Below are 22,546 nucleotides of genomic sequence, written 5' to 3'. Positions count from 1 at the left end.
TACACATTGCCCACTAGCAGTAGGGTCTGTGAAAGGTCTACAGTTCTAAAATTGACTAGTGTTCATAGTACTGCGTACCTAAACCCACATTTAGGTTCAAGTCCAGATTCAAGTCCAGAGGTTTAGGTTCAGTTCTGAAATTGTAAGTCTGGACCTAAACCCATGGAATATACAAAATTGCACTTGGCAACCTTGCAATGTTGTCTGTCCGACTTTGGCCACATAACATGGAGCACGTTACTTGATGATGCCCGATGGCAATGTTTTCTTCATTTTGCAGCAAAGATTTTGCAATCTACGGAAGGTTTTAGGTGGTTTGGAAAGAAAAGGGGTATGTGAAATGGTCTTTTATGGTAATAAGTCCGGACTAGGTTCTTGACTTTTAGGTTTTATGGGACTTGAACCTAAACATTCTTACAAGTCTGGATCCAAGTCCAGTGAACCGGTACACAGCACTAAGTGTCCATCAGACCAGGGTTCTAGCGACAAGTCACAAAGTTCCCACAATTGACGGAAAAACGGGTGCTGGCTAGACCCCTGCATCAGACCAAGTCTGACCGTGTGAAGATGTCGGGAAAGTCTGCCCAGATCTGACCAACGATGAACTTGTCTGCTTCTCCTTCCTTCTCCTCCTCCCGCTGGATGGCCAGGAAGCACTGCTGCAGGTCGTCACGGCGATGACGATGCTCGCAGTACGACGTGTTCTTCATGATACTGTGGAACAGGGACAGGTGCTCCGTTCTGATCTGTAGGGGGGGGGGGCAACAATGGGATAACAACGATGACAGAACATAAATAGAAAATATGACTTACAATGTAAAGGCATCCAATGCAATTTCAGAGTGGCAAATAGCATAACTTGTGGGTTGTGTGGCGTAAGGGCAGAGCATTCGGCTCAGAACCAAGAAGTCCCAGAATCGAATCTTGCAAAGTCACCAACCTTGTGCTCTTCTTGGGAAAGGCACTTAAAACAACTTTCCTCACTTTACTCAATTAAAACAGTATGCCAGAATGATCATTATCATCATGAGTGTAGGCATTTCAGGGAAACCACCAACCCAAATGAGGAAATCTGATATTGACATTTATGTCATACCTGGGCCACAATAATGTTCGATACGGGTGTTCTGGCCTGTTTAAGAACTAGCAGTACAGCCCTGGGTTGCATTTGGTTATTACACGAGCTTCCAAATGGGAACAGAATCAAACTTTCTTTCTTCTGCACCTGCCACCATCGCAAACATATATTTTGAACTTTTGCTACCACAAAGATAAAGTGATTTACAGCATGCTATGGGATAGGGTTGATTTAACTTACTGAATGACGAGAAAATTGACTTTAAAAATTTATGCTAACAGTATAATGTGCTTACCTCATCTCCAGGTGGGAGATCCGACACCTGTCTCACTATGATGTCAATCAGAACCATCATGTCAGTAGTGTAGAAGATCCCCGAGGTAACCTCACTCGAGAACACATCAGCAAGGAACTTCAGCAGGGAGTTAGGGGGCCTTGGCTCATGATCAAACATGTGCACTGGGTCATCTGAAAATAACGGAATGTTTTACATAATAAAAACAGAAAATGTAAATCTGTATCTATACATGTATGGAAGGTAAGCAAATGCATAATACATGTATGTATCTTCATGTGTTCTTACTAAAATACATTCTATATAATTATATATAAATACATGGAGACCAGCCCCTTCAGCTCTGTCTTGCTACATAATGTAACACAATACCACAGGGTGTCTGCTACAGCACCAGTTACCATGGTGACAGATGTCTGGTCCAGGTCATTGACCTTTTGTGTTTGTAGAAGAAAAATGAAACAGAGCAAAAGCAATTTGTGTACCTTCTGCAAAGGTAAACATAATAAACATCCCAATTCATATATAGATACAAGATACAAGTCGATCGGTGTAACAAGTCGATCGGTGTGATATAGCCAGCTGCCGCTGCGCGTGTGTTATGCCGAAAGGCGGTTATACCGGCTATACAGATACAGATACATACTTACCTCCTCTGTTTACCAGTAGCATGATTTTCTCACTAAATGTCCTGACATTGCTACTGCTGGCGATGGCTTTCATCACAAGGTTATCTTTTGGGTCTGTAAACAAGAGGTAGAAAAATGTTCAGACTTATTGTACTAGCTAGGTATATATACAAGACCTTTTTTTTTCAAAAACACAATGATAAGTTTAACAGTGTCAGAAAGTAAAAGGTGCTTTGTTTGTCAATTTGTACCATAAAACTCCATGTGTGTTTTATGTCTGTTTTAACTTGTTTATATCTCATGCAAAAGAAGCTTGAATTGCTACTAAAAGTCATGTAAACATTACGCAAGAAACAGTTAAAACAAAAGCATTGCATTATGTAAAACATGTGCACTAATTTGCTGCAATTGCATGTGGGTAATCTATATCTACATGTATCAAATGTGAATACATGAACACCTACCGGGTACATGCAATTTACCTGATTTTACGAGAAATCAATGTGATATACACAAAACGTGCACAGCTTTTGTATGTGTTTTTTTAGATAAGAAATATGCAGCTTTCAATCGCGCTTTGCACGACTTTTCATAACAGTTTGCACTTGTAACAGTCTCCACTTTAAGTGTGGAATTCCACTTTTCCCAGTGTAGATGGGAAGTTCCTAAATATTCAAAATCTGTACAGTAGTTTTTATTTTTGGTTACCTGAGAAGTGTAGGTTGAAGGCCAGGATGAGGTTGAGGAATAGATCAGGCACTTGTTCATGGATATCTCCCTCTGGTGGCTCCTCCACATGAGACAACAGGAAACTTACAAACTCTTCACTCAGGTGTTCTGGGGAGAGAAGGAGTAGTTTTAAGACCTCAGGCCACACCAATTTAATTTCTTGGTTAACGGATTTTTCTAGAAAAATAATGGAGTGGGCGGGAAAAAAAAAAAAAACAGGCCTAGGCATCCTATTATTATGGCCCTAAATGGTACGATAGGAGCCATGAAGTCAACACACCAGGCTGGTTCAAAATTTACACAATGAATTTTGAACTTTTAATGATACCACTGCATTGAAAGATGGAATAACTGTAACAACTGGAAGAAAAGGACTGTTTTCAACTGTTCAGGGCAAAACATGAGCATTTTGCAGTTGATTCTGAATTTTTTTTTTTTGCAAATGAGAAAAAAAATGAAGCGGGCGAATCCGTTAACCAAGAAATTAAATTGCTGTGGCCTCATGACACGAAAATAAGTAGGTATAAGACATATGAATATCAAATACATATTATATAGTAGCTTAAAATGTTCAAGATGACTGAGAGACTAACTTTAGGCCACACCAATTTAATTTGTTGGTTCTTGGATTCGCCTTCTGATTTGAAAAAAAAAAAGATTCTGGTTCTGAATTAACTAAAAAATGCTCACATTTTGCCCCCAACAGTTAAGGATACAGCCTTTTCTTCCTATATATAGTTGTTACAGTTTTTCCATCTATCATGCAGTGGTTTAAATTAAAAGTTCAAAATTCACTGTTTAAATAATAACCCAGCTTTTTGTGTTGGCTCCGTGGCTCCTATCGTTGCAACAGGATGCCTAGACCTGTTTTTACTTTTATTTTTTTTTCGCTTCATATTTTTTCTGGAAAAATCTGAGAAGCAACAAAATTGGAGTGGCCTTACATACACATAAATGTACCATATGTAGTAGATTGAAATGTTTTTAAATCACAATGACCGAGAAAGTAAAGCTTTCCACTTCAGCACCTTTTTTTGCATCCCTATGTTATATTTTTACATTTCTGTGTAAAAATAAAGTACTATTACAGACCATAATGGTGAACAGGTATGGCCTCTCCAGTAGAGAACAGCATAGTGAGCAGCAGGGCTGAGTATTGGAGTTTCTGCAGTGCTGAAATGTATAACCACAAGAAAATGTGTAAGTCTTTCAATCTATAGTTTGAGAAAAGAATTATCTTGGGTATGCCTAATTAGGCCATGTCGATTCAATTATATGGATGACATCCTCTGGGAAGTTGGGAACCCAAGCTTAGAAGTTAGTTAGATTGAACAAATGACTAAACACACATGTATAGTACAGTATGGCGAATAATAGACTCTTCAGTTTCAGTCTTTTTCACATGTTCTTTTTTCTTTTGGAATTGATTGTGGCATTCTACGACATTGGTATCATTTTCCAATATTTTTTGCAATTTACGGCATATATTTGTTAATAGACTATAAAATTTTAACAGTCATCTCTTCCCACATCTTAATGCACTTTTGCATTATTGTCCTTCAAAGATGACAGATTGGGCAAACTTTTTGTCCATCATGAGAGGCAAAATTCTGTTAAATAACAGAAACTTAAGACGGTGGCTAGAACACTCAAAGTACTGCTTTAAAGTGTTGCTAGCTAAAATTATAGTATTACACTGATGAGTAACACCATGTGGTAACTACAAACAGCCATGTTCCATTTCCTGACCTTCCACACTGTCCTGCATGTCTCTGGCCAGTTCCATAGGCAGGATGGAGCACACCAGACATGAGATCACCTCCCTCTCCAGCCCACACAGGCCTGCAAACACCTGCAGGAGGGCCAGCCGGATGGGCAGTCTGTGTTCCTGGGGAGGAACGCAAACACAGGAAACACTAAGGCCACGCCAAAATATTTTGTTGGTTCTCAGACATTTTTAAGATAGGAAGTGGACATCATAAAATGAGGTAGCCTGGGTACCAAACCTTTGGTCGGCTTGGCGGTAATTTTTTAGCCCCGGCCTTTACCAAGCACAGGCGAGTTATTCCACGGACCTATCTCCAGCTGGTTTCCCTGTATCCGCTGACTTCCTGTATTATGCTAAACCTAAAACCCTCCCGAAGCGCGGTAATTGAGGCCTGATTGGCAGCCCCAAACGCTCTCGGCGCCAAAGGGATAGTGCTGAGCTAATGGCAGTTTGGTCAACCAGGCTAAAAATGAGAAGGCTAGGAAGAAATGGATGCATTTACTACATAACACTGAGTCCACAAAGGCATCAACCAGGTCCTCAGACTTTGCTATCATTAGGTTTTTCTAGTTAACTATACATGTATTTTCAAAAATCCGAGAACCAACAAATCAGATTGGTGTGGCCTAAAGTATATGTACAATTGTACATGTAACATTGTGCAGGGCTCGAAATTCATTTTGGGGAATAGCTATATAAAATATAAATATAAAATACCTACCATAGTAGAAGTATCTTAAACGACAAACTTAAGATTTTCTGACAATTAGGTGTCAAGAATGTGCTGTACACTAGCACATTTAATTTCATATCTTTACATAGTATGTAAGCTTACAAAAATATTTGGGAGCATCAGAGCATCCAGTAAAAAATTGAAGCTGTGCACGAAGGTGCAAATGTGTACCCTGAGTAAAAGATTAAAAAGGGTCCTTCCTGGTGTGATGATTCAAACCTTACACAGTCTGGACTTATGTAGCTTGTACTGTACAAAACTGGTGTGTCATTCCTAGAGGTAGTTTACTGGTTATGCAAAAAAAAAAATGTTTTTGTGAGGAAATTAAGTGCCTTACCATCTGGTAGTACTGCACCATGTTGTGTAGAACCTCATAGTTGTTCTTCTGGACTGCCTTTCTACACACTGCAGGCATGGCATTTTCCTGAAACATAGACACACAATTTGATCATTACTGGATAGCCATTAATGTACATGTACAGCCTGATATTGTGACCATGGAACCATCAATACAGGGCTCTAGCCAGCACCCATTTTTCTGTCAATTGCAACACTAGTTATGTGGTGTGTGATGGAAAATTTCTAAACCAATCCGTCAACCTAGACGGACAAAGTTAGCAAAAATCTTGGGTAAGATTAACTAAGAATATGAATACATCAACCCACTCTTAACCCCATGATTTGCCTCTCAAAATGTGTGAAATTGTGTTTTTAAAGGCTTGAAAATCCAAAATTTGCTAAAAGTTTCAAAAGATCAAATCCAAACGTTTTACATTTAAACATCTAACTACCAACACTACTGATAAACTTTCTCATGAAGTAGTCATCCACAGAATCATTCTAAGGCCTCAACATATCACAACCATTATAGTTAGTGTATGTACTTGTACATACCAGTATGGACATGAGTTCTTCCAGGTATTCCAGTATGATAGACTGGTCCTCATACAGATGCCAGCTCCTCTGTTGTGAGTCATCCTTCACACTGCTCATCTCACTAAAGATAACCTCCAGACGTTCACTGTCCTGGCTACCATCACCCGACTTCACTGTGTGTAACTGACATAGATAGAAGACAATAAGGCCACATTCATTTTATTTTTAGTTAACGGATTCGCCCACTTCATTTTTTTCTGATTTGACAAAAAAAAATTCAGAATCAACTGCAAAATGCTTATATTTTGCCCTGAACAGTTGAAAACAGTCCTTTTCTTCCTAGTTGTTACAGTTATTCCATCTTTCAATGCAGTGGTATCATTAAAAGTTCAAAATTCATTGTTTAAATTTTGAACCAGCCTGGAGTGTTGACTTCATGGCTCCTATCGTACCATTTTGGGCCATGATAGGATACCTAGGCCTGTTTTTACTTTTATTTTTTTTACGCCCTCCCGCTCCATTATTTATCTAGGAAAATCTGTTAACCAAGAAATTAAATTGGGGTGGCCTTATGTCTATCTTCACAAACTCTAGACTGCTCTGACTCTGTTTATATTCATGAGTTAAGCACATTGATACATAATATACATTGTATATGGTAACCAGCTCTTCAACTCAAAGCCCTGCTAGAATATTTTTTCCCTGAGTAAATCAGTCCATAATGTAACTCAACACCACAGGGTGTCTGCTACAGAACCAGCTACCATGGTGACAGACGTCTGGTCCAGGTCATTGACCTAATTTGTTTGGAGAAGAATAGGAAGAGGAGGAGAAATAGCAAAAAGAATATGTTTTCCTTTTGCAAATTTAAACCAAGGAGGTTGACTTTTAACCTTGATGATACAATGTACCAATGATATTACATTTCTATACCAAATGAAATCTGTGTGAATCTTACCTTACTTGAGTTGACCTGTCTCATAATATCCTCCATTGCCCTCTCTAGTCCAGGCACCTTGTCCTTTATGTGGTTTAAGATGGAGGAGACAGCTGTTCTTGACTTCTGGAAGCTCACGTCTGTATTTACTCGGACCAGTTCTACAAGTTCTGAACCCATGTTTTCTGGTATATTATAGGTTTCCTGGGAACTTTTGTCCTTCAGAGGGTAACGTTCAGTCTGTGAGGAGGTGTCTGCTGTTGCCACCTTTGCTGAAGTGTCCTGGTATATCTCAAATTTCTGCATGTGAGCTGTTGATGTGAGGAATGCATAATAAAAGGATTATCCTATAAGGCCACACCAATTTAATTTCTTGGCTAATGGATTTTTCTAGAAAAATAATGGAGAGGGTGGGCGAAAAAAAATAAAAATAAAAACAGGCCTAGGCATCCTATTATGGCCCAAAATAGTACAATAGGAGCCATGAAGTCAACACACCAGGCTGGTTCAAAATTTAAACAATGAACTTTGAACTTTTAATGATACCACTGCATTGAAAGATGGAATAACTGTAACAACTAGGAAGAAAAGGACTGTTTTCAACTGTTCAGGGCAAAATATGTCATTGAGCATTTTGAAGTTGATTCTGAATTTTTTCTTTTTTTTTGCAAATCAGAAAATAATGAAGCGGGCGAATCCGTTAACCAAGAAATTAGATTGGTGTGGCCTAAGGTGTATACAATAAATTTCTAGCAGGGCTGTAGCCAGCTCATTTTTTTTTCTGTCAGCCCAGGTTTATGATTGGACCTGGGAAGAGTGCTTACATTCTAGGGGTGTCCAAGGACAAATTCTGCATTTTCAAGCCTTTAACAACTGAATTTCCCACAGTTTGAGAGGTAAATCATGGTGTTGAGAGTGGTTGTTGGTGGTCCTTTGAACGTTTTTATAATCCTACCTAAGATCTTTGTCAATATTGTGCCCATCAAGGTTGACAGATTTGTTAAATAACATTATCCCATCACACGCTGCAAAGCTCCTGCAATTGACGGAAAAACTGGTGCTGGCTAGAGCATATTTTAAGAATGCTCCCGTTTTTACAACTGTACAAATTCCTGCCAAATGTCCAGGACTACAGTACATCAAATGTTCTACTTGTGTATCAACCAAACAACAAATATGTACAATATATATATATAGAATACAACACCGCTCGAGTTATTGGGCCAAGCCATCGGGCGATCCGAATTGCGGGAAGGCCGGGACCGAGGGCGATGCGGAATACACCGTGTTGTATTTTATTTATGTCATACCCACCCAAGAAAACACGCCTTTCAATGCAAGATGAGCCAAAAGTTGATGCCCCTAAACCCTAAAATGCAACAACATCAATTCCAACGTCCGTACTTCTGTACTCAAATTTTCAAAAGAGGCGCACGCAGTTATATATATGAGGGCAAAACACATTCGAATCACTCTATGGAAGCCATGGAAGCCCGGGCTGTACCGTTCCGGAACCCATTATCAAACGTTATTGCAGCCCGGGTATGATATAAATTGTTGGTATAGGCTATATAGTGATGTCAACACTAGTCAGTATAAGTGGTAGCATGATACTAGTATACATGTATTACCGGGTCTCTGTATGCTAGAAGTGTCAGGTGCCTGCATACATGCTTCACTGCTGACTGTCCTCTGTGGTGGCACAGTGACTTGGTTTGGGGCCGGTGGTGCCCTGTGGCTTTTTGTGGACCGACGTCTTGTTGGGGAATCTGCAACAATTATTTGTCAGTACGATCAATCTTTCGTATTTGCATACTGTTTACCTTCACATGGTCTAGCCTAACAAACTTCTTAATATGCTTATTGTAATAGTTACGCAAACACATTCATTATATGGTGAGCAGCCGCTCCAACTCTGTTTTGCTACATAATGTAACCCAACACCACAGGGTGTCTGCTACATGTATAGCAGCATGTAGCCGCGCCGCGTGCCTGCAAAGCTGGTGTGTTACACCGAAAGGCGGTTATACTGGCAATACAGATACAGTTACCACTAATTACCATACCTAGATACCATGGACTACGGAGGATGGCACCCAGGCCAGAGCCTCAGAGGTAATTATTATTATTATTTTTAAATCAGGTGAAAATCAATGTGCGCATGGATGTCATCCATAAAATCAAATCAGTGTTGCCTAACTACAATTTCCATATCTCACCTGGTACCCTGGAGACTGGAGCCTTGGGTGCAGGGCGGCCTGGCTGGGAGGGAATCCCCACACTCTGCTGGTGTACATAATCCTGGCTCTGTTTATCTATGGTGGCTTTCCTGTGAGCTATCAGCTTCCTGTCACAAAAAATTTTGTACACAACATTATCACCATTTATATGTCATTGTAGATAAATATGGACAGGAAGGACGTCTAAATTGAACACTTAATTCTCAGTTTTTAGACCTTCGTACTTGTCATTATTCCACCAAAACTTCTTTGTAGTACAGATTACATTTAGTCAGTAGCTAGATGGGATATCCTACACATGCATATAGAACTGTGGTACACTTCTAGTTCTATGTACAATTTGTATATTATTGATGATGATGTCAGGGGTGTCATACCCTCCACACCATGTTAAATTTTCGATAACCAAATAAACTTGTGTCTGCGGAGCTTCTTCTGAATCTTTTAATCTTTAGTTTTTCGTAATACTTAACGACACTGTTTAGCTATTGTATATTAGCTATTTTTGTATTTTGATATAATTTTGCTTGTATCTAACTGTTGTGTGTAAATTAATGTTCTGTAACGTGTGGAGAACAGAATCAGCTGAATTTGCTGCCTAGTGCTCCATGTGTATTGCCGTTGCAAAGAAAGAAGAAGGGAAGAAAGAAGGAAAGTGAAAGAAAGGAAGGAAGGAAGAAAGAAACTGATCCTGCACATGACTTACTGTAAGACTTCTCTATGCTGTGCTGTGTATGTTCCACCATTGTTCATGGCAGCCATGTGAACTTGTTCAATCCCTCTGTCAATGGACCGGATGATGTCCCCAGATTCAGCACTCTGCACAATGAGAAAAAGGGCAGAAGATTGATGAACCAATCAGAGAAGGTGGTAACCTGGATCAATCATGCACTGGGCTGATTTAATTAGTATTGACCAATGGGCAAGAATTTGAGTAAAACCAAGTTAGGAGGAAATCCAATAAGACAATTTTACTGTAATTTTAGCAAGTATAACAGCATTCTCAAAAGAATGTTATCTTTAGTTATTCATGTTGGATCTGTACAAAGTATTTGAAAAATGTGTAAAATGCAATTCATTGATATCTTATCTCTGTTAAATATTACTAGTATGTTGTTGTTATTGGATTTCCCATGTAGATTGACCAAAATAACACCAAACCATGGCTTTTTATATTCTAATATCTAACTAACTTATTGTTCATGAATGTTACAAATGTAAAATAATGCCACTGACCACAAAATATGACATGACACTAGTAGATATATAGGTGGGCGTGTCTACAGGTGGGCGTGGCATATCAAATCTTGTGATCTTGTCATATAGTTTCTTACAATAGTCTTATTATATTGATCACATTGTCACTGTTGACATACATTGTACCATGTACAGCAATAAAGTTCAAAACAAATTCATTCATTTATTTAAGGATTTGGGACTTGACCATGGTCAAAGGAAGGATGCCATATAACAACAGGGCTCGAAATTCATTTTTGTTGGGAATATAGGTGCACAAAAAATTTTTGGGTGCACCATATAAAACAAAACCTAATTACACATCTTACCGCTGCTTTTCTTAAAAGCTGAATCGGATTTTATGTAAGCAAACTTCAAAATCTTCAGCAAGCACTACAACAAAGATTTTATTATTTTGTCTGACACTTAGATGCCAAGTCCTGTATACAATTATACATTTAATATGTGCAAAAATACTTATTACAATGTGTAAAAAAAATTGGGTGCACTGGTGCACTCACAGAAAAAAAAAAACTTGGGTGCACCATGGAGGTAAAAAGTCTCTTTTTACCTCCATGGGTGCACAGCTCCAATTTTGGGTGCACCACCCAATATTTCGACTTCGAGCCCTGAAATATATACTAGTAACCGCCATAGCCAACTAGTACTCTGTAAAACCACATGCCAGTGCCACACTCCTTATCGTACCCCGGCCTGACCCACCTCGTCTTTCTCCATGTAGTTGTACGGGACGTACCCGACCCTCCCGGCGTCGTCTGTCACCTCCCACCAGTGCGCATCGCTCCGGTCCAGCAGCGTGAACCTCTGACCCACTCGGAACGAAAGCGCCGTCGCGTCATCCGCTTTGAAATCGTACAACGCCCGATACATACCGGCTATTGCCCCTTTTGAGAGACTACTGTGGCGTTAGAAACCTAAATGAATCAAAGAAAACCAAAAGAAACCGAAGTTCTATTTTGTTGATACCGCCATTTTGAATTGCCCGACTGCGCGCTGCATGATGGGATTAAAAAAATCACAGCCACGAAGTGCACTATGGGATTGAAATTGGCGCTAAATTTTCAAGATGGCGGAGGGGAGACGAAAAATTTTCCGTTTGGAGGATATTTTGGGTTTCTAGCGTTGAAATTTCTTCCCAAAGCGCATATGGTAAGCTCTAAATTATGATGTCTGAGGTTGGTATCACCGATCTGTTCAACCAGCTATGCAAGAGTCACTACAAAGTGGACCCCAGACAGCCTAGAATCGTGCGGCCGAAGCTGTCAAAACAGAAAATCGCTTCTCGACTGAGGAACACCCTCTACAACACACTGTTCGAAGACACACTGGCCAGAAGAAATGGGTTGGCTTCTGCTGAAGAAGGACGCACGGAGAAGCAGGGAAAGTTGTCCGAGAAGGAGAGACTGTTGGTGTTCGCCTACGAACTCAGGCTGGAGCGAAGATTCGATGATGCAGCCAGACTGGAACACTTGGTGGACAAGTTGTATTCAGAAACTGGTAAAGACTCAAGTTTCATGCGTCGAAAAAAAATTCTATGTAACGTTACTTGATTTTATCAAGGATGTTAAAGTCATGATTTCTAACCTCCTTGGTTTTATCAGATACATGTGGTATGTATATATGTTATTCCTGCCATAATGAAAAAAAAATGATGCGATTGTGTGTGTCACCTGAAATTTTAATAAAAATATCATAAGGCCACAGCAAGTAAATTTTTATGGATGACATCCTCCGCAGACTCCAAATCTAATGCAAGCAAGCAAAAAAAATAACAAGGCGGGCCAAGAAAACAAGGTTCCTACATTTTATAATTTTGACTCATTTGAATCATGGTACAAATGGTTTTCATTCAGTGGGAACACATGACATATTCATATACACAGCCGCAGCCAGCATCACATAACATTATATGTATCACTGCATCAAAGTAAGAAACAAAACATTTAAGTAGAGTCTTTTCTTGTCTCCTCTCTTCACAGACATCTTTGCCAATTTCGGCATGTTGAGTTGACCACTGTCAGAAGGCAAAAAATTTTTTTTCTTCAAAATCAGCCGAAAATTAATGCGTGCTGATGTCATCCATAAATATTACTTGCTGTGGCCTAATTGTAAATCAAAATACACATAAATAACTTAACATGTAACATGGTACAATGAATATTAATAATGATCATCAACTAAAGATTGTTTCATTGATCAAAAATTCCCTGGCCAGTACCCATGCAATATTAACTAAATTTAATATATATTTATGAATTAAAAAAATTATTGGCTGGCAAGGCTAAATTATGACAAGTTTGTGTATTTTTATATAATATATTTTAATTTTATCATATGTCTTCATTATAGATCCAGATGCAGATGTTAAGTCGGTGCTGCATTTGTTTCTGGGATTGGCCAGATCAGGGAGTCAGCCAGACATGCCTCCTATTGGTTACCGTGACCTGCAGCTACCAATGAAAAACCTGAAACAAAGTGAGGTAAGTCAAACCTGTCTAAGAGGACCACCCAGGGGACGAAGGTCTGCTTAGGCAAGTGGTCTTCTTAAACAAAAAGCATGATGACAAGACAGAGCAGACAACAAGAAACCAGTGCAGCAATTAAAAGTCACCCAGTCAGTGCCATTTTACATTGCGCAAAGACTTAGTGTCACTAATAGTGGAAAGCAGTGGCAACCCAGCCAATTCCATCAAGATTTCTCTAGTTAGGCCCTGTTGATTTGATTATATGGATGACATTTGCATGTGCATTAATTTTTGTCCATTTCCAAAAAATAAAAAGTTTTCAACCATACTGTAAATTGTACAAAATGAGCAAGTATATACATGCATGCATATGTGGCAAAAAAAAGTATTGGAAAATGATACTAATAGTAATATAGAATTCCGAAATCAATTAAGGCCACACCAATTTAATTTGTTGGTTCTCTGATTTTTTCAGGAAAAATATGAAGCGACAGGGCGAAAAAAAATAAAAACAGATCTAGACATCCTATTATAGCCCCAAATGCTACGATAGGAGGTATGAAGTCAACACAAAAGGCTGGTTCAAAATTTAAACAATGAATTTTGAACTTCTAATGATACCACTGCATTGAAAGATGGAATAACTGTAACGACTAGGAAGAAAAGGACTGTTTTCAACTGTTCAGGGCAAAATATGAGCATTTTGCAGTTGATTCTGAATTTTTTTTTTTTGCAAATCAGGAAAAAATGAAGAGGCGAATCCGAGAACCAATAAATTAAATTGGTGTGGGCTAAGGAAAAGAAGAAAATATGAAGAAATGAAAATGAAGAGTCTATTATTATTCGCCATACTAAACGCTGTGTATTTGGTCATTTGTTTAACCTTCATGACCAAAAATTTTTTTTCCAAACTTTTCTTTATTCATGCGCTCGCGCCAGTTTTGGGGTTCCCTGCTGGGGATGTCATCCATATAATCAAATCAACATGGCCTTATCATCAAAAACTTTTTCTACCACACACTTAAAAATTACCTGATTATGAAAAGATTGGGCCATTTGTGGACCCAAATATTGCAGGTCCACAGACGTTTAGAATTTTACAATCTTATGACTTAAGTGACCTCCTTATTAAATTATTCTTTTTTTTCAGGTGAATGGTTGGATTTGCCCCTGTGGTCCTGTGTTCTATGGAGACAGCAAGTTTGTTGACGACAGTTTCCACGGCTACATGCAGTATGACAGGCAAGTTCTGCGGAGATATTGTTCCACTGTTCCCTCTATATTATGCAAGAACGAAACCACTGCAGCAGTCATTCCTTTATTTATGTATGTAGTCCGTTAGACTTTACAACAATTCACCGTCCGGGTATTCAATCTACACTGTACCTTGCATAATTTTGACCTGAAGCAACATTGTTTATATTTTGATAACTGTGTACATGTATGTATCTTTGTATATACTTTATTTTAGATGTACTGTTTCTTAATATACATGTAGATGTGTAAAACTGTGACAAACTGTACCCAATTCAGGGGGATGATGTTGTACTCCCCCTGCTGATGTATGGAAAGGGATACGGGATAGGAATGAGCAATAAAGTGATTTATTAAATCAAGACCTCCTTGATAAAAAATACATCTTTTGGCACACATAAAACAGTGCGCCAAGCATTATATACCTTACATGATGTGTCATAAACTGTTTAACTGGTTCTTGCTTTAAAAAGTTTATGATTCCAGTTATGATAGTATGAGTACAATCTTGTTTTGTCATAAGACTGTCTACTCATGGTTCTTCTTAAATCTTCCAGGAGTCTATTTGAACATGGATTACCAGCATCTATGATAGCTATGTACTCCACTGGTCAGCCACAGCCTGGTTTGTCTTGGAAGGTAATACTTATAGTTCCAAACAAGTTATGCTTTCTCTGACATCTTTAGGTGTTTACATGAAAGCTTGTACATGTTTAAGAGCTTTTAACCAATGAGAGAATGGCAATTAGCAGTTCAACCAATGAGAGGATGTTAATTCACAGATCAACCAATGAGAGGATGGCAGCAGTTTAACCAATTAGAGAATGGCAATTAGCAGTTCGACCAATAAGAAAATGGTAATTAGCATACACTACTAAAAGAAAAGTTACCTATATGATATCTATAATGAACTAACAGTCAACCCATTTTATTTCCTAGCTGTTTGAGGCACTCCCTGGGCAAGATCTGTTAGGAAATGGATTATTCCAGCTTAAGGTAAGGGGATCATTCTAATATCCTTCCCAAATGGATTTCAAAGATTATAATAATTAGAAGTGAAGGACTTTGTTGGACATTTTTTTTACATGTCAGGGCCGGAAATACCTTTTTTCTGCCTTTTTGTTTGGACTCCTGCAAGGGACATAAATTTTTTGAGCTGATCAACCTTTTCTAGCTTCATGATCTGACACCTCAGTGATGAAACATTGTAGAATCGGTTTTCCAACATTGAAATTGAAAATATAAGTGTCCTCAAGTAAGTTATGTAACTGTATTTCATGTACATAAGTAGTTGGGTCACTAGAGATCGCCAAAGTCTGAACAAAAAGCAACAAAACAAAAGATCATCCCTACCTACTGACCCTGATTTTTGCAGGACTGAAACAGGAAACACAACATTTTTTTTTTCCTAGGCTTAAGAAAGGTTTTCTTATTCCTGTTGTTTGACAGGGCATGAAGAATGACCAGTATGAGAGACAGACCAACAGCACACTGTACGGTGCCCTGGTCCACAGTCACACCCGCAGCATAGACATCAAACTGGGCCTGCCTGAACTGCCTGATGAGACTGACACTCAGTAAGATCTGTGTTTCTCTCACAACTGTCACAATTTTCCACTCATTTCTTATGAATATGTAACCAACCATAATGGTTTTCAATAAACATGCACTTGCATGCTTATTTTACTATAATAATTTTGCCATTTTATTTTACAGGGCTCTAGGACTCAAGATCTATCCATACACAGAGGTAAGAATATGATGTACAACTTATTACTACAAAAAAATGTTACTAAAAATTACCTGCACCAGACAAATTTTGTATGTACCACAGACTGACCACTCAGAATTCAGGAAGTATGGATCGTACTAAAACAGTTGGGAAACTATTTACATTATTTCTTTTCTACTTCAGGTGGTAACAGTCAATGTAGCAAATAAAAATCCACAAACATCTACATGTATATATGAACCCTGGACCAGTGCAGGTAGACATCAGAAATACCTGCACAGCTCCAATTTTACCTGCACTAACCTGCATATACCCAGTACATTGACCAGTGCAGGTGAGGTGCAGGTAGACATCAGAAATACCTGCACAGCTCCAATTTTACCTGCACTAACCTGCATATACCCAGTACATGGACCAGTGCAGGTTAGGTGCAGGTAGACATCAGAAATACCTGCACAGTTCCAATTTTACCTGCACCAACCTGTATGTATATACCCAGTACATGGACCAGTGCAGGTTAGGTGCAGGTAGACATCAGAAATACTGACACAGCTCCAATTTTACCTGCCCTAACCTGCATATACCCAGTACATGGAACCGTACAGGTTAGGTGCAGGTAGACATCAGAAATACTGACACAGCTCCAATTTTACCTGCACTAAGTTGCATATGCAGGTTGTACTGTACAGTGAATATCTCTTAATATTAATGCGGTACTTTTATTTACACAGTCACTTCTGTACTGCAAACTTGTCATTACCGTGAACCAACAAATTTGCCGACTTTCTTCCTTCTGATATACATTTGTAGTTCTGCAAACATGGCAAATTTTGCTACCGTAAATATACATGTAACTTGATTTACAGTATTCATAGCCCTGCTGAATGTCATTTTGTCTACATGTATGTCCCACCCTTCTGCAGGTGTCAGAAGATGAGGGTTTCACGGAGCCGTCAGACACAGACTCCAGCCTGACCACCCCCAGTCCTGACATGCTGATAGAGGAGGATATCTGGGAGCAGGCTCTGACTTACAAACCCAGTCAACACAGGACATGGGAAACTATCGGATGGTTGGTCCTTTTGTTTTTGTTGTTGGGAAGGCTGGCTACTCTCTCCTTGCAATCAACTGTGCCCGGTATCACATAAACACACTTACATCTAACCAGATATGCTACTAGGAACACCTTCAAACTAGACAAACCAAAAACAAACAGCACTAAAAAGCTTTCACATACAGAACTACTGCAGCATGGAACTCTCTATCCCATTGGTTACAAACAGTGTCATCACATGAGAAGTTCAAACAAGACTTACTGAAGCACATGAGGGACATGAATAAGTAAAGCACGTATGACACATGTTACACACTTGTTTTCTTTTAAATAACTATGTAATGTAAATGTATATGTAATTGTATGTTGATGCTATGTTTTATGTACTCTCTCCTGGAAGAATAGCTGTCACCCTTAGGTGGGCAGCTAAAGGAGAGTTTTCCTCAGTAAACCTCAATAAACCTCAAGGGCTGAATTGTGATGAGCTTACAATTATTGGGGCTGAATTGCAAGGGTCTGGAGCGGCTGCCATTGGGCACTACTTAACTCAGGACTGACCTCAATATGACTCCAGGCGCGGCCATAGAACTGTAAGGTTTGAACCACTCACACCGCGAAGGTCCCCTACTCTTCTCAATAAGTGTGGTGGGTTATTCATGTACTATGTAAGTGAAACTTATTTCAGCCTGATGGCTGCAATGTTTTACCTAATAAACCAGTCATTTATTTTTATTTATTTATTAAACGTGTGTGGGGTGTGGCTCTCCCAAACACGGGACCGCCATTTCATGTTCTACTAGTATTTGAGGGACGTCCCTAGCTGAAGCTAGGTACTCATTTACATCTGTGTCAAGTGAGGAAAGTCGTGTAAAGTGCCTTTCCCAAAGGCACAAGATCGGTGACATCGGGCAAGATTCGAACCCGGGACCTCTTGGGTCTGCGCAGAACACTGTTACGCCATATGACCCCTACAATATGCCAAAAAGCAGTTACTCAAGCAACTGGATATGATTTTGGAAACGGTCAGACGTTTCAGGTAGTATCCACTACGTTTCGTCAGTGACTGAGAGACCAGAGGAGAAATGCCGGTTTAGAAGCACAAACTACAATGTTTAAAACTATAGTCCCTCAATCGGCCAGTACACCTTTACGTTTCAAACAAATATACAAACAAGACTGCCTGCCAATTGTACATTGATATGCAAATTTTCCTTATTTCACTTATTATTTATTTTGATTTCTGTATGATTGATTTGATATTATTTGATGTATGCCTATTTTGGACCAATAATTCTTCTGTTACTTAAGAGCAGTTGTCTGTAAAAACCAAGCATAAGGTGGCCAAACTAAAAAAATCAAATTCTCTTAAATTTTGTGTGGTGGTAGGGACTTGGTCCAAACTTACAAAAATGGGTAAGTTTTGGTTCGCTGGTTGATGGTTGCCATGGCAACAGCCATTTTTCAAAATGGCGGATTTTTACCTTGTGGAGGCATAAGTCTTGCCCAAAATGGACCATCTTTTACCTTCCGTATCTCACAGAAAGTAACACATATCTCATTGCTTCTAACATATTTTATGATCCATATTGTAACTAAGAAAATGATATGAAGTTTTGCTCGAAATGTGTTTGTGGTGAGCTGTAGCAGACGTTTAAAAATGGCGTGTTTTTGTAAAATTTCAAAATTGAGAAAAAGCCATTTTTAGGACGTTTTTAGTGAACCATGGCCGCTTAAAAGGCAGATAGAATTAGTTGATTTTTGGCACAGTTATGGCTATAATCTTTGTCTACATCATATCAGAAAATATCTTTGGGGTCTTTATGGGGGGGAGTACAGTGACCCCTAGACTAAACCATTATTTCCATTGTGAAAGAATCCCAACCGCTGCATTATAAGTGAAAAAAGCATCCACAGCATGGCAATACAGTAAAGAAAACGAAATCTAAAGCTTTTTTCAAGTGCTAAGGAAAATTACCTCGCACTTACAAAAGTTGTTTCCTTCTGGGCTGACAACGGGTTACCATGGCAACAGTTATATGGGGAGGGGGGCGGTGTTTTGAGGCCCACGGCCACTTTCTTGTTGTATAATGTCTGAAAAGTTTAAACTAGAACCACCAAACTTGGTAAATTTTCCTCAAATAAATTTTGCAATAATTTGATATTCATACTTTCATGTTGCCATGGCAACGGGTTGCTGACAGGCATATTTTGCCAAATTCAGCAATTTCAGTACAAGAATAAAATTTCAATTTTTTTTGTTTTAAAATTTTTCCTCTTATCAAACATTCATGACATTACTGTAAGTTCATATAATATTTATGATTACAAATTTATAATTTATGTTAATTAGATGACGTCATTGGTCAAAGTCTAAGATGGTGGACTATAACTCGGATTTTTTTAATCATGGGGCAAGGAAAGGTACCTTGGACAAAGGAAGTAGATTCTTGCTGGATTGACAAAGAGTTGCCAAAGGTAACTCTTCTTTTTTAAATGGCACTTATCATTTCTATTTATATATATATATAATGTTGTTGTGGCATTCACATAGACCAACAGTATCCCTATGGCAGAACAATGCTGTCTGTTACCACTGTGGTAATAATGCTGTTGCAAACATCCTGACAAAATGTGGAATTTCAATCAAAAAGGTAGATTTCTAGAACTGGGATAAGCAGAAAACATAGGCACAGGGTGATTGATGTGATTGATGATGAGGCTACATCATCAAATGTAAAGAAAGATTTGCTAGATATTTTTGATTTACTACTCTACCAACGGGTTCAGCATTGAAGGGTGCCAGGAGGACAATAATTGTACCATACCAACCAGTGGCCTACCACCCAGGGACCCGAAAGGATCAACCCTGAACCCCGCCAAGGATCCAAAAGCTGCCCGGCCAGATTGTAAGAGCCGGTCGGCACCCTACCGCATCCCGCATGGGTCAAGACAGGAGACTGAACGGGCACCGGACTGGTCCCTAACAGAAACCGTCAAAGGGACCAAAAGTTTGTGAATTTTAAATAGAAGCCGTCTTAGCGCCCCGACAGGGAGCCGTATTAAGGAACATTTGATTGTGACCCTGACAGTCTGCGCACGCTCGGCTTCATGACGCCGGCCGGCGTCAACACCGGGAACATGCCGAGCATGTGACTCCAGCTTAAGTAGGGTTCATGCATGCAGCATCAAAAATGAAAGAAAAATTCGTTTAATGATAGAAATTATATGAAATTACATATGCCATAAATTCCAAATAAGAGGTGCAATTTTACTAGAAAAAAATGGAAATTTCATTTCTTAAACTGCATGAAATTACGGAATTTTGTTTGTCAGCAACCCGTTGCCTTGGCAACATAAAAATATTGATTTTCATCTTTAAAATGAAATTATTGCCCAAGTTATTTAAGGAAAAGTCACCAGGTTTGGTGGTTCTAGCTGAAAATTGCTAGACATTATACAATAAGAAAGTGGCCTCGGGCATTGAAACACCGACCCCCTCTCCATATGACTGTTACCATGGTAACCCGTTGTCAGTCCAGACGGAATGAACTTTTGTTACTGCAAGGTGGGTTTACTTACCACTTGAAGACAGCTTTAGTTTTCGTTTTCTATGCTTTAAAAAAGTTTTGAGAGTTTTAGCGTTTTAAGAGAAAAAAAACGTAATGTCAGAGTTACTGATGGTCCACTATCTTGTCCAATGACGTCTCTAATTAACATAAATCATACATGTGTAAACAAAGAATTTACATAAACTTAGAGGAATGTCATGGATGTTTGATAAGGGGGAAAATTTTAAAACAAAAAAAATGGAAATTTCATTGCTATAGTGATATTACTGAATTCGGCAAAAAATGCCTGTCAGCAACCAGTTGCCATGGCAACATGACCATGGCAACATGAAAGTATGAATATCAAATTATTGCAAAATTTATTTGAGGAAAATTTACCAAGTTTGGTGGTTCTAGTTTAAACTTTTCAGGCATTATACAACAAGAAAGTGGCCGTGGGCCTCAAAACACCGACCCCCTCCCCATATAACTGTTGCCATGGTAACCCGTTGTCAGCCCAGAAGGAAACAACTTTTGTAAGTGCGAGGTAGTTTTCCTTAGCACTTGAAAAAAGCTTTTAGATTTCGTTTCTTTACTGTATTGCCATGCTGTGGATGCTTTTTTCACTTATAATGCAGCGGTTGGGATTCTTTCACAATGGAAATAATGGTTTAGTCTAGGGGTCACTGTACTCCCCCCCATGAAGACCCCAAAGATATTTTCTGATATGTTGTAGACAAAGGTTATAGCCATAACTGTGTCAAAAATCAACTAATTCTATCTGCCTTTTAAGCGGCCATGGTTCACTAAAAACGTCCTAAAAATGGCTTTTTCTCAATTTTGAAATTTTACAAAAACACGCCATTTTTAAACGTCTGCTACAGCTCACCACAAACACATTTCGAGCAAAACTTCATATCATTTTCTTAGTTACAATATGGATCATAAAATATGTTAGAAGCAATGAGATATGTGTTACTTTCTGTGAGATACGGAAGGTAAAAGATGGTCCATTTTGGGCAAGACTTATGCCTCCACAAGGTAAAAATCCGCCATTTTGAAAAATGGCTGTTGCCATGGCAACCATCAACCAGCGAACCAAAACTTACCCATTTTTGTAAGTTTGGACCAAGTCCCTACCACCACACAAAATTTAAAAGAATTTGATTTTTTGAGTTTGGCCACCTTATGCTTGGTTTTTACAGACAACTGCTCTTAATATGCAGTAAAGCAGTCAGTTGACAACTACTTCCATAACACAAGGAACATGCTTGGTGTACAGTCTACCACTTTTTTCATCGTATCAGCTTCATGTTGGCTCAAATTTACAGTCAACATTTTGGCGCACCAATTCACCACTAATTTCTACCCCCACTTGGTTGACTTAGCCGGTATCTTTATATGCCTGACAGTATCTGCAGTTTATTTTCGTAACAGTGACGGGGTTGCTTGTCGTTTTGACGTATCATTTACCGATAACTTTTTAACCACAGCGACAACCATGGTCCGGGAGGGTTCACCTTTTTAGTATACAGTTCATTGCCAATTTCTTTGTTTATTGGTTAACTAGCAGATCAGTTGATTTTTCACTACTCATTCCGCCCTCCATTTTTTAACTCGCACAGGTAACAGCCAAAATCGAATAAACCGTCACCATTTTGCCTTAAAATTTACAGATAATTTCTTATCTATGCCGACAACAGGTCATTTTAGGTCAGTTCAGACCCTTTTGTCCTAAAAGTTGATTTCTGTTTAATAAGTTATTTTAGGTAGCAGATCACAGGTAAAACTGTTGAACTGTTTGTCTGCGAGTAATGAAGCATGAACTTAATATCTATAGTGCTGAATAGAGATTCCTGGAAGTAATTATGGTTCCTGGAAGGGGCGCGCCGTCCGCCATCCTTGACATTAATGTGAACAAAAGGACCAAGGGTACAATCGGTGTTCAGGT

General features: G+C 39.0%; 2 protein-coding genes across 2 annotated transcripts in view; one reads left to right on the top strand and one right to left on the bottom strand.

The window, feature by feature from the left end:
- Positions 1–329: 329 nt before the first annotated feature.
- On the bottom strand, positions 330–11,520 carry LOC109465548 (NCK-interacting protein with SH3 domain-like). The gene is made up of 13 exons (XM_019762906.1): positions 11,245–11,520; positions 9,992–10,104; positions 9,265–9,392; positions 8,677–8,814; positions 7,067–7,356; positions 6,127–6,291; positions 5,570–5,656; positions 4,481–4,619; positions 3,824–3,904; positions 2,711–2,839; positions 2,024–2,116; positions 1,374–1,546; positions 330–746 (listed from the first exon to the last, which is right to left on the bottom strand). The coding sequence occupies exons 1-13, from the start codon at positions 11,410–11,412 to the stop codon at positions 543–545; spliced, it is 1,908 nt and encodes a 635-aa protein (XP_019618465.1). The 5' UTR covers positions 11,413–11,520; the 3' UTR covers positions 330–542.
- Positions 11,521–11,589: 69 nt separating this feature from the next.
- Positions 11,590–22,546, top strand: part of LOC109465543 (gamma-tubulin complex component 6-like) — a 33,021-nt gene continuing 22,064 nt past the window's right edge. Inside the window, exons 1-8 of the mRNA XM_019762900.1 lie at positions 11,590–12,039; positions 12,892–13,022; positions 14,158–14,249; positions 14,819–14,900; positions 15,201–15,257; positions 15,711–15,838; positions 15,978–16,011; positions 16,917–17,065. Of these exons, the coding sequence (XP_019618459.1) occupies positions 11,706–12,039; positions 12,892–13,022; positions 14,158–14,249; positions 14,819–14,900; positions 15,201–15,257; positions 15,711–15,838; positions 15,978–16,011; positions 16,917–17,065 (1,007 nt within the window). The 5' untranslated portion in view covers positions 11,590–11,705. The remainder of the gene's footprint in view (positions 12,040–12,891; positions 13,023–14,157; positions 14,250–14,818; positions 14,901–15,200; positions 15,258–15,710; positions 15,839–15,977; positions 16,012–16,916; positions 17,066–22,546) is intronic.

Source organism: Branchiostoma belcheri, unplaced genomic scaffold (assembly GCF_001625305.1).
Source record: "Branchiostoma belcheri isolate BF01 breed outbred unplaced genomic scaffold, Haploidv18h27 scaffold152, whole genome shotgun sequence".
Lineage (NCBI taxonomy): Eukaryota > Metazoa > Chordata > Leptocardii > Amphioxiformes > Branchiostomatidae > Branchiostoma > Branchiostoma belcheri.
This window is presented reverse-complemented; position numbering and strand designations above follow the sequence as displayed.

Coding starts and splice junctions, on each gene's coding strand:
- LOC109465548 (XM_019762906.1), bottom strand. CDS start 11,412: ATGTATCGGGCGTTGTACGATTTCAAAGCGGATGACGCGACGGCGCTT. Junction 2,840..3,823: donor CATACCTGTTCACCATTATG/GTCTGTAATAGT, acceptor TTCTCTCCCCAG/AACACCTGAGTGAAGAGTTT. Junction 747..1,373: donor ATCTCCCACCTGGAGATGAG/GTAAGCACATTA, acceptor CCCCCCCTACAG/ATCAGAACGGAGCACCTGTC.